Source organism: Haliotis cracherodii, unplaced genomic scaffold, assembly GCF_022045235.1.
Source record: "Haliotis cracherodii isolate W230 unplaced genomic scaffold, xgHalCrac1.p SCAF_36, whole genome shotgun sequence".
NCBI lineage: Eukaryota > Metazoa > Mollusca > Gastropoda > Lepetellida > Haliotidae > Haliotis > Haliotis cracherodii.
In genome coordinates this window covers 538,508-551,024 of record NW_027266293.1, presented here as the reverse complement: position 1 = coordinate 551,024, position 12,517 = coordinate 538,508, and the positions used below count along the sequence as shown (strand labels likewise).

Genomic DNA, 12,517 nt, shown 5'->3' with positions numbered 1-12,517 from the left:
GCAGTGTTTAAGGGGTAGGTGAGAGAGTGACCAGGGTGTAGTGGAGGCAGTGCCTTTACTCTAGGAACACAACGGTTCTCGGCTCTCGGCTACGACCTGACCTGGATCAATGCCCTCCATGTTTTTAGTTGGGTATTTATTCTTCCGGGTTTGTACCCCGGACAGGACAAAGCTTTAGGTCGTTCCATAGGATTATATACATAAATATCCAGCTTTGAAAAGTGATTGTAATTACACATTTGAACCTGTGCGTCTCATAAGCAATAAAATAAACTTAAACCTAGTTTCGGTTTCGTGAGGGCTCCATTTTCGTTACATAAACAACATGCAGCATTGTAAAGCATAGTATAGACAGGTACATCTATACACATGCCGCTCTCAAATTAATTAGAATTGCTAGCTTCTTTATATTTACTTACAGTCAGTGAAGTCACTGATACATTGCCTAGGAACAGGACAACTGAAGGCGTGTGGGCAAACCCAACTTATCTATAACTATAAGAAAGAGAACGGGGCTCCTCGCAGGGAAGATATGTCTATGCTGTGCATGTGAGTTTTGTAATGCGTTACAATGCAATGTGGATTTCGTGTTGATTTATATTACCATAGCTCGGTAACTCATAACTACCGCTTGGTGTTATGCTCTGAAGAGTTACTTGCCTTGACTGTGAAGACAATCTGTAAGGATCGTCGGGGCAACTTTCTCGGTATAATTCTCCTATACACACGTGATCGACCAAAGCGGCTTGGGGTCCACACGCTATCATATTCGGAGGCCGTATTCTAGGGTGTTGGGGAGAGATTTACCAGGGTGTAGTGGAGGCAGTATTCAGAGTGTAAGGGAGAGATTTACCAGGGTGTAGTGGAGGCAGTATTCAGAGTGCATGGGAGAGGTTTACCAGGTTGTAGTGGAGGTAGTATTCAGAGTATAGGGGAGATATTTACCAGGTTGTAATGGAGGCAGTATTCAGAGTGTATGGGAGAGATTAACCAGGGTGTAGTGGAGTCAATATTCAGAGCGTAGGGGAGCGATTTAGCAGGGTGTAGTGGAGGCAGTATTCAGAGTGTTTGGGAAAGAACGCCCAGGTTGTAGTGGCGGCTGTTTTCAAGGTGCGTGTTGAGGAGAGTGCGTCCAGGGTGTAGTGACGGCTGTTTTCAGGTTGTTGAGGAGACAACGGATAGGTTGTGGTGGTGGTTGTTTTAAGGCTGGGTGTAGGGGAGATAGCGTCAAGGATGTAGTTACGTATGTTTTCAGGGTGTTGGGGAGAGATTTACCAGGGTGTAGTGGAGGCAGTGTCGGGGTGTAAGAGGTATGTTTATGACGCACCGTGTCAACACATTGACACTGAAATATAAAATGAACGAGTTCCAAGTCTACAGCTTGGGTCATACTGTTATGACATGCATGTATATCTGTATCTGCATGTATAGGGTGTATATATCCACATCTATTTTTAACACATAAAACTATAGGAAGTTACTTTATCAAAATGCACGAGGGGTAATTAATCACCACAATATGCATAGCAATGAAGGAAGTATTCTCCGCCGTAATCTCGAGTTAAGCCTTCTCCGTTGGTTCACATCGATTCTCGTCTACGACCTGACCTAGATAAATGTCCTCCATGTTTTAAGTTGGGTATTAATCCTTCCGGGTTTGTACTCCGGACAAGACATAGCTACAGGTTGTTCCATAGGATTATATACATACATATCCCGATTTGAAAAGTGATTATTAATACACATTTGAACCTGCGCGTCTCATAAGCAATGTAATCAACTTAAACCTATCATATAGTAGTTTCGGTATGGGCTTCATTTTCGTGAAATACACAACATTCAGCATTGTATAGCATACTGTAACCAAGTACATATATACACATGCCGCTCTCTCAAATTAATTAGAATTGCTAGCTACTTTAGATTTACTTACAGTCAGTGAAGTCACTGATACATTGCCTCGGAACAAGCCAACTGTAGGAGTGTGGGCAAACCCAACTTATCTATGACTAAAGAGGATGGGGCTTCTCGCAGGGAAGATATGTCTATGCTGTGCATGTGAGTTTTGTGATGCGTTACAATGCAATGTGAACAGCTCGGTAACTCATACCTACCGCTTGGTGTTATGCTCTGAAGAGTTACTTGCCTTGACTGTGAAGACAATCTGTAAGGATTGTTTGGGCAACTTTCTTCTTATAATTCTCCTATACACACGTGGTCGACCAAAGCGGTGCAGTTGGGGTTGGTTGGATTTCGGGTGGGTTGGAGTGAGTGTGTGTCTGTGTTGGGGGGGGGGGGGGGGGGGGGGGAGTCCACACGCCATCATATTCGGAGGCAGTATTCAGGTTGTTGGGGAGAGATTTACCAGGGTGTAGTGTTGGGAGTATTCAGAGTGTATGGGAGGGAACGTCCAGGGTGTATTGGCCGCTGTTTTCAGGGTATTAAGAAGAGTGAGTCCAGGCTATAGTGGAGGGAGTGTTCAGGGTGTATTGGAGAGAACGTTCACTGTTCAGGTGTATTGGTGAGAACGTCCAGGGTATAGTGGAGGCAGTGTTCAAGGTGTATCGTTGAAAACGTCCAGGGTGTAGTGGAGGCAGTGTTCAAGGTGTAGTGGAGATAACGTCCAGGGTAAATTGGAGAGAACGTCTAGGGTGTAGTGGAGGCAGTGTTCAGGGTGTATTGCTGAGAACGTCCAGGGTGTAGTGGAGGCAGTGTTCAGGGTGTATTAGAGAGAACGTCAAGGGTGTAGTGGAGGCAGTGTTCAAGGTGTATTGTTGAAAACGTCCAGGGTGTAGTGGAGGCAGTGTTCAAGGTGTAGTGGAGATAACGTCCAGGGTAAATTGGAGAGAACGTCCAGGGTGTAGTGGAGGCAGTGATCAGGGTGTATTGGTGAGAACGTCCAGGGTGTAGTTGAGGCAGTGTTCAGGGTGTATTAGAGAGAACGTCCAGGGTGTAGTGGAGGCAGTGTTTAAGGTGTATTGTTGAAAACGTCCAGGGTGTAGTGGAGGCAGTGTTCAGGGTGTAGATGAGAGAGTGACCAGGGTGTAGTGGAGGCAGTGTTCAGGGTGTAGGTGAGAGAGTGACCAGGGTGTAGTGGAGGCAGTGTTCAGGGTGTAGGTGAGCGAGTGACCAGGGTGTAGTGGAGGCAGTGTTCAGGGGGCAGGTGAGCGAGTGACCAGGGTGTAGTGGAGGCAGTGTTCAGGGTGTAGGTGAGCGAGTGACCAGGGTGTAGTGAAGGAAGTGTTCAGGGTGTAGGTGAGCGAGTGACCAGGGTGTAGTGGGGGCAGTGTTCAGGGTGTAGGTGAGAGACTGACGAGGGTTTTAGAGGAGGCAGTGTTCAGGGTGTAGGTGAGCGAGTGACCAGGGTGTAGTGGGGGCAGTGTTCAGGGTGTAGGTGAGAGACTGACCAGGGTCTATAAATCTATAGGAAATATCTTTATCCAAATCTCAGAATGCACGAGGGGTAATTAATCACCACAATAATCACGCATAGTAATGAAGGAAGTATTCTCCGCCGTTATGTTGAGTCATGCCTTGTCCGTCCGTTCACATCGATTCTCGGCTCTCGTCTACCACCTGACCTAGATAAATGTCCTCCATGTTTTAAGTTGGGTATTAATCCTTCCGGGTTTGTACTCCGGACAAGACATAGCTATAGGTTGTTCTGTAGAATTATATACATAAATATCCCGATTTGAAAAGTGATAATTAATACACATTTGAACCTGCGCGTCTCATAAGCAATTTAATCAACTTAATTCTAGTTTCGGTATGGTCAGGGCTTCATTTTCGTGAAATAAACAACATTCAGCATTGTAACCAAATACATTTATACATATGCCGTTCTCTCAAATTAATTAGAATTGCTAGCTACTTTAGATTTACTTACAGTCAACGAAGTCACTGATACATTGCCTCGGAACAGACCAACTGTAGGGTTGTGTGGACAAACCCAACTTATCTGTGACTGTAAGAGAACGGGGCTCCTCACAGAGAAGATATGTCTATGCTGTGCATGTGAGTTTTGTAATGCGTTACAATGCAATGATTCGATCATCTGTTGCTGAAAAATGATTATTTCCTCAAGATCAAACTCTGTTTGTTTGTTTGTTTGTTTGTTTGTTTGTTGTTTAAAGCCGCAATCAGCATTATTCCAGCTAAATTAAGACGGTCTGTAAACCTTGTAATGTGTTTTGTCTAATTACTTAGCTGGCCAGTTGAACCTGCACTATCAAAATGTATTATGGAATGTTCCACTGTGCATATGGAAACCAAGGCTGTAGATAAGATGATAGTCTCAAATGAAATGCTTAGGTCAGTATGACTGTTATCTGTTTGAGACAGTAAAGAACTGGTTGTGGACGACTTTGTACATGGCTTTGCTAGGCCGTCTGCTATTTTTGAGCGTGGCTTTATTCCCTGATTCTCGGGGATTAAACGTCAATATCTACATCGACACCAACGTTGTCCTCAACAGAGTTCAGGACAACTTTGCTGGCGTCACCCTCGACTCCGGCATTATTCAAACTGGTTTGGAAAAGAGCGGTCTGAACTTGTCGTGAGTTTTCTTTTTTTTCTCAAGTTAGCTGAATATGCGTCCTCAGTGGTCCACTTTCGCCTTGCAGAATTGTGTGTTCGATGTTTTTATTAGCATTGACATGGCCCAATGGAGGTCACAAAAACACCTGAGCTCATTCTGTCATGGGTGGGTGCTTACTCCCTGCATCAAACTGGAGTTTCTCGAAATATTAACCTGAGAAACTGTTATACTCGTTATCAGCGATAACAGTGGCGTTACACTCATTCACTCACTCACTCACTCACTCACTCACCCACTCACTTAAGCTGATTCTGTGCCAATTGGTTGTGCAATTCAAGGTATATTAATGACATTTCAACTAAAGTTTGAATGACTTTCTCACATATCATTTTCACCTCTAATCGAATCGTTTCTTAATCCATGCTATTTTCAATTAGATCACCCAAATTGCTTAATCTCGCTGGGGGCTTCCAACCGAACATCCTTAGAATCGGCGGGACTGCCGAAGATGGCATTTCCTTTGACCCGAATAGCGTCACAGAAAACAACCAGGGGGATCTTTCAGGTATATATTTCTCCTTCTTATTTATCTTTGAGATCAGGTTAACATTTTTCGAAACAAAATATTTCAATTGTTTGTTTATTTGTTTGCACTCAACAGTATTCCAGCTAAATGACGTCAGTCTGTAAATAATGGAGTGTGGAAAAGGCAATCCAGTGAGTAACATCATGAACATCGACCTTTGCAAATGCGATACGATGACATGCAATCAACCAAGTCAGTCAGGCTGAAACATGATCTATTTGTCACCTCTTACAAGTAGTGGTTGTTGGGGACTTATATTATTCTTACCTTAACCCATCAACCCGCAACCAAACTGGAAGAACACCTCTAACGCATCAAGAAAGATTATTTCCTATTTTTGTACTGAATTCCAAGCTCCATAAAAATCCGTACAAAGTTATTGCTGGGTCCAGCAAATGTACTATCATCCAGAAACAAAAGCAAGAAATGAATTTCTTTAAATTCATAGAAAGTGTTGGAGATAAATGTATTAAATATCATGATGATTCTCAAAATTGCAAATGGTTCGCTTATTTTGTTTTTAATCTCAGAAAAGACCGAATGTCATTTATGTCCAAATGTTTTGTTTTTTTTCACCGCGGATCCACATGACAATCTTAGTCAAAAACTTCATTCTTTGTTCCAAACGTGATAGCCATTCATATAGTTACATCTCTCTTCAAGGTTTATCGAGAAAACAATGTGTGATATGATGGAGTCTGGACCAGACAATCCAGTGATTGACATCACGAGGAAACGATCTACGCTTTTGAGATCCGATGACATGCATCATCCAAGTCAGCGAGCCAATTGTTCTCTTATGAACGTATGTATATGTTTTTCCAGCTTCTGTTTGGGATGAAATCAACGCTTTCACATCCCTTGTTGGATGGGATCTGATAATTGGCCTGAATGTCCTTGAAAGACGAGATGGGCAGTGGGACCCTACCAACGCTGAGCTATTCCTAAATTACACATCCAAGAAAGGATATCAATTGTATGGCCTAGAACTTGGCAACGGTAGGTGGGGCATGAGAGTGGTAAGGCTCAGGTGTGAGTGAGTGAGTGAGTGAGTGAGTTGGGTATAACGCCGTTTTAAACATTATTCAAGTTATATCACAGCGTGTTAGCTTAATATGGGAGGAAAACCTGAAGTGATGCAGGTCTCAGACGTTTACCAGTTCAGTGAAACCCACGAGCACGGGTACGGTGCTGACAAACCCAGAAACATAATCAGGGCGAACCTGGATTCGAACCCACAATCATAGGTTTCTGGCGTGCCCAAGGGACGCAACTCTGCACAGCGAATCGTGGCGCCTTAGACGATTGGGCCACCCGTGCCTCCCGGTAAGGTTCAGGACGAAGAGAAGCACAACCCATGCTGTAAATCTTACCGGAGAATGTCATGTAAACAACATTCATGTGTGGACCCTCTGCATGCCAAAAAATGGTTAGGGGATTGACTGTGATTAACGTGGTTTGAAACCCGTTTATGGTGTCACCTGCCATGATATGACAGGAATAGTGCTGCCGGACGCATGAAACCAACCCCACTCACTAGTTCATTCAGGACTATGAAATAGGATCTCAAAATCCTGCTCTCTAAATATTTTTCATATTTCTATTTATTTCTTGCAGTCTATTTGAAATTTAACAGTGATATTCATGTTTCGTGGCTTTTCTGCGACTTTGATGTGGGTAATGTGTAAGTTTTTATTCAAATGAGTTTGATATTGGATCTGTGGTATCTTATATTGGTCACTTTCCTAGAGCCTCGGATGTTCCCCAAAAAGTTTAACCAGTCAGTGACGGCCCAGCAACTTCGAAAGGATTTTGGAACACTAGAGAAGGTGCTCAGAGATCGGCCACACTTCAACAACACTCGAATTCTAGGGCCAGATGTTGCGGACATTTTATCAAACGATACCATCTCATATGTGGAAGAGTGAGTTTGTTTTCAAAGATTCAGTGTAAAATATCTTTGTGTGGATGGACCTCAATTTAACATGGTGCATTTAAAAAGCAAGCATACACTACTGCCCCATGCAATGATAACGTCTATTCGAAGGAGAGCGGGGGACGGCTGTTTCGGTCCACTGATCGCGGCACACGAAATTGACGGTAAGAAGATAGTACTTGTTGTTACCCTGCATGGTGATAGGCATTAAGGAGATCGAACAAGAACTGGCCTGATGGAAGAGTAATATTTCATCCGACCACATCTTATTCGAAATATGCAACACCACATGACCGTTTTGTGTATTGAAAATTTTTCTATCCTGTTTGGTGAAAAAGATTATAATCATTTTTAAAGGAATAGGAAAACTAAAATCTAACTATGTTGAGTGTATATGTTTTAGTATTTCTATAATTAACAATCATAATCCATATCTATTTATAATAGCAGTATTGGTTCCTTGAAGGAATATGGATCTTACAAATAACAATGACAATTGTATCTGTCGTCAACTTTCTCATTGAAAAATGGAGTGAGTTAGTGAGTGTTGTTTTACGCCACTTTTAGCAATATTCCAGCCATATCACGGCGGGGGACACCAGAAACGGGCTTCACACATTGTACCCATGTCGGGAGTCGAACCCGGGTTTTCGGCTCGACGAGCGAACGCTTTAACCACTAGGCTACCCGACCGCCCCTTGAAATATGGAAACGAATGCTCCTTATACATAAGCTTCTTGGTATTTCTGTAAATATCTCACATCTGGGTTTTTTTTCGCATTTAAGGTTTTTAGCTGCAGGCGGAGCCAGTGCGCTGGATGGGGTAACGTTCCACCAGTGAGTATGAAAGGTTATTCGCCACTAATGAATGCATACATACACAAGTCTATAGCACATGTTTCTTGTATATGTACAATTGACTCCTTAAAAGGAAACATTATCGTGTACGTGACACATGTTCCTTGTATTTGTCTGTATAAACGACTCCTTAAAAGGAAACATACTCGTGTACGTGACACATGTTCCTTGTATTTGTCTGAATAAACGACTCCTTAAAAGGAAACATACTCGTGTACGTGACACATGTTCCTTGTTTTTGTCTGTATAAACGACTCCTTAAAAGGAAAAAATACACTTGTACGTGACACATGTTCCTTGTATTTTTCTGTATAAACGACTCCTTAAAAGGAAACATTATCGTGTACGTGACACATGTTCCTTGTATATGTCTGTATAAACGACTCCTTAAAAGGAAACATACTCGTGTACGTGACACGTGTTCCTTGTATTTGTCTGTATAAACGACTCTTTAAAAGGAAACATACTCGTGGAAGTGACACATCTCACTTGAATGTGTCTGTATAAACGACTCCTTCGTATGAAAATACCTACTTTATGCGAATATATTTTTAAACGATGAGGTGTATTGTACTGAAAGAAAACAAGGGTGTCGTCTGTTATTAAATGTCATGGTCATTGTGTAACAACTTACTAAATCATGGGGGCACGGGTGGCCCAGTCGTCTAAGGCGCCGCGATTCGCTGTGCAGAGTTGCGTCCCTTGGGCACGCCAGAAACCTATGATCGTGTGTTCGAATCCCGGTTCGCCCCGATTATGTTTCTAGGTTTGTCTGCACCATACCCGTGCTCGTGGGTTTCACCGAAGTTGTAAAAGTCTGAGACCTGCATCACTTCGGGCTTTCCTCCCACATTAAGCTGACACGCCGTGATACAACTGGAATAATGTTAAAAGCGGCGTTTAGCCCAACTCACTCACTCACCCACTACTAAATCATGATTGTAGTTTAAACTCGATGAATGTAATATATACTCCCCCTTACGGTAGTACAAACGAGTGATTTATTCACAGTAAGTAAAGTACACACCTTTCTTCCTTCTGCTTGTTTGAGTTTTATACTTTCAGTGATACAAGCACACTGACATTTTATTATCTCAAGGTATTTTGGAAATGGGGACAATGCAACCAAAGAGATGTTTACAGACCCAACCTTCATGGATACACTGAATGCTTCATTTGCGTCTGCACACAAGGCTACAGGAGCGTTGGCGTCCAACAAATCTCTTCTCCTGGGCGAAACAGGTTCCTTTTACAATGGCGGAGTGCTGAACATGACGGACACCTTTCTAGGGGGATTTTTGTGGGTATTTCAGACAATAGTCACGAACAGCTTCACAGTTGGGTGACCCGTGAAGACCCGGGGTAGAATAGGTCTTCAGCAACCCATGCTTGCCGTAAAAGGCGACTAACGGGATCGGGTGGTCAGACTCGCTGACTTGGTTGATCACTGGATTGTCCAGACTCGATTATTTACAGACCGCCGTCATAAAGCTGGAATATTGCTGAGTAAGGCGTTAAACAACAACCCTACCAACCAACCAACAAACCAACCAGCCAACCAACCAATCAACCAACAAGAGTTTGGTACTGTTTGACCCTGTCCATCATTATCTAAATGTATAGAAGGATATGCATTTTCATCTGCTGTGATATCTAGCCATGCTTCACGTACAGAATATCTGTACCTTCTTGCTGAAGACGATTCCACTCCATGAGTCTCCAGCGCATATCATAAAGGTGTTTGAGATCTATGTGTTAATGTTCACCTATAGATGGATGGACAAGCTCGGCATGGCCGCCCAATCAGGCATTCAGAATGTGTTCAGGCAGGACTTGTATGGACTTGGATCAGCCAATCGCCTGTTGGAGTCATTCACATACGACCCCCTACCGGTGTGTATACATTACATGTGCTTCAATTACGACGGGCTTTTTCTAGAGGTAGGATCTTTGGGTTATTCACACACACACACAAACACACACAAACACACACATTTGGAGTTGTCTAAATGCAGTGCAGTTCGCTGTGCCAGAGTTGTGCGAACATCCAATATGCCCGTGCTCATGCTAGTCGGGATTGGTGGGATAGCCTAATGGTTAAAGCGTTCTCTCGTCACGCCGAAAGCTCTGGTTCGACTCCCTACGTGGGGACGTTTGTGTCAATCCCATTTCTGGTGTCCACTGCCGTGACATTTCTGGATTATTGCTTAAAGCTGCGTAAACATCTTACTCACGTACTCACTGGTGTGTTTGACTTCGACATGAATTCACCTGACATGAAATACATTTCAAAGCTGTGTTAATCACAACACACAGCATCTTATCGCATCTCAGTTGCGTGGTTCGATGCTCTTGATGCTAATCACCGGATTGTCAGGGGCAAACTCGATTAGTCAACAAGCAAAAAATTATCATTGTATAACACCTAATTTCTGTTTTGGTAGGACTACTGGTTAACCTTTCTCTTCAAGAAACTTGTGGGCAACGCCGTGTTCAAGCCTCGAGTCGTGGGCCCGCCCACCGTAAGAGCGTACTGCCACTGCATGAGGTCCATAAAGTAATTATGATGAATCATTTTGTTATCACAAGTGTTCTGCACAGGAAAACCGAACATCATTTGGGAAGGTTCTTGTTTGAAATCCAAAAAAATTGCCAGTATTTAAATTAATGAATATCATCTGGTTACATTACCAATGATTGTACTATTGGATGTTAGAAGCAGTGATAAGGCGCAACGACAGGAGAAAATAACTCTACATGTTCATCTTATGTTTGTTTGAGCAACGACTGAAAATCAGCAGAACGAGAGAGAACAAGAGAGAAACACTTTCCGAGTTACCAAGATTGTCTATGAAGTGTACATGACTATCCGTTCTTTCATTTCATTTGTGTCAACCCCGTTGGCAGGTTAGGCGTTTTCCCAAGTAATATATTATTCTTGTCAGAAGAGGCGACATAATTACATCAGATGGTGTTCGGAGACTTGCATTATTTTGTTCTACGGCTTGAGTCGCTGCTGAAAATATCAACAACCTATTTATCTGGTCAAGACTGGATTGTATACAGTCTGCAAACAAATAGTTGTAATATTACTGAATTCTGCGTAAAAGAACATGGACTCACTCGTTTGGGTATAAGATTGCATATGCCATGACAGTAATATGTCCTACAGTTTCTCTAATATATACAGATGGGCAAATGATTAATGGAACTTTCCTCGCAAAGATAAACAATAATAGAACAATAATAAAATGTTGTTTTACCTTTCAGTCCATATTACTATCCACGTGGGAGAAAGATAAGCAATAATAGAACAATAATAAAATGTTATTTTACCTTTCAGTCCATATTACTATCCACGTGGGAGAAAGACAAGCAGTAATAGAACAATAATAAAATGATGTTTTACCTTTCAGTCCATATTACTATCCACGTGGGAGAAAGACAAGCAATAATAGAAATAATAATAAAATGTTGTTTACCTTTCAGTCCATATTACTTTCCACGTCGGAGAAAGACAAGCAATAATAGAACAATAATAAAATGTTGTTTTACCTTTCAGTCCATATTACCATCCACGTTGGAGAAAGACAAGCAATAATAGAACAATAATAAAATGTTGTGTTACATTTCAGTCCATATTACTATCCACGTGGGAGTCTGACTGTGTTTGCCATGAACCTGGACACTGTTGCAGTGAACTTGACTTTCCCAGAATACAAAGGCGGATACATGGACTACTTCCTGTTGTCACCGGAAGGAGGTGATGTTCAGTCGAGGTATGACATCCTCGCCAAATAATTTGTTTTATCTGTTGGCATCCGTATTCGTTTAATGTTCAAGAGCAGCTAATTTTCTGAGGGGATGAAGATAAAGACAAACACACAGTAAAAAGCAGCTTTGTTCCTGGTTTCGGCAGTTTTCGCTTGTAACTATTGATTTGTTCTTTATTTATGCTAGACGTACAAACATACAACTGGAAGGGGAAAAGGCTCCGATAAATTCATACTAATATTTTAGTATGTTCGTGCATCTAGGGTTCGCCATTCCCAGTGGGTGAAAAAGATCCTTAACGTACCTCCCTATTTATCACTGGATTGTCTGGTCCAGGCTCGATTTTTTACAGACCGCCGTCATATAGCTGGAATATTGCTGAGTGCGGCGTTAAACAACAAACCAACCAGCCCACCTAAACATAGCCCATTAAGTAATTTCTTAGAAATATACAGACCTTGGGTTACACGTGGAATGGCATTACTAAAGAGAACCAATATCGAGTAATGACACAAAATCTCTCTATCCCCGAGAACATGTACTGAAAGGCTACTGAGACATACCTATTGTCTGTTGCAGAACTGTGATCCTCAACGGCCACCAGCCTATCCATCTGGTTGAAAACGAGATACCCTTTCTAGTTCCTGGTGGTGTCAGCGCAAACACCATCACCCTCCCCTCGCTCACATACGGATTCTTTGTACTTTACGCTGACGCCCGTGTTTGTAAACCTAGCAACTAGACAATCAATGTGAAGGGTTGCTTAACGTCACAATACATTGTCCTGATTCCATCCGATATTTATATGTCTTTGACAAATGAC

At 42.4% G+C, this 12,517-nt stretch overlaps 1 protein-coding gene and 1 pseudogene across 1 annotated transcript; one reads left to right on the top strand and one right to left on the bottom strand.

Annotated features, from left to right (window-relative positions):
- LOC139477786 (uncharacterized) overlaps nucleotides 1-3,977 on the bottom strand; it is a 31,034-nt pseudogene extending 27,057 nt beyond the window's left edge.
- A 374-nt stretch (nucleotides 3,978-4,351) lies between these two features.
- LOC139477853 (heparanase-like) lies at nucleotides 4,352-12,517 on the top strand. The gene is made up of 10 exons (XM_071260288.1): nucleotides 4,352-4,558; nucleotides 4,978-5,105; nucleotides 5,952-6,125; nucleotides 6,876-7,050; nucleotides 7,849-7,899; nucleotides 9,020-9,220; nucleotides 9,693-9,813; nucleotides 10,365-10,477; nucleotides 11,556-11,699; nucleotides 12,274-12,517. Exons 1-10 carry the CDS (start codon nucleotides 4,374-4,376, stop codon nucleotides 12,434-12,436), a joined length of 1,455 nt encoding a protein of 484 aa, XP_071116389.1. The 5' UTR covers nucleotides 4,352-4,373; the 3' UTR covers nucleotides 12,437-12,517.

Coding starts and splice junctions, on each gene's coding strand:
- LOC139477853 (XM_071260288.1), top strand. CDS start 4,374: ATGGCTTTGCTAGGCCGTCTGCTATTTTTGAGCGTGGCTTTATTCCCT. Junction 5,106..5,951: donor CAACCAGGGGGATCTTTCAG/GTATATATTTCT, acceptor ATGTTTTTCCAG/CTTCTGTTTGGGATGAAATC. Junction 7,051..7,848: donor ACCATCTCATATGTGGAAGA/GTGAGTTTGTTT, acceptor TTCGCATTTAAG/GTTTTTAGCTGCAGGCGGAG.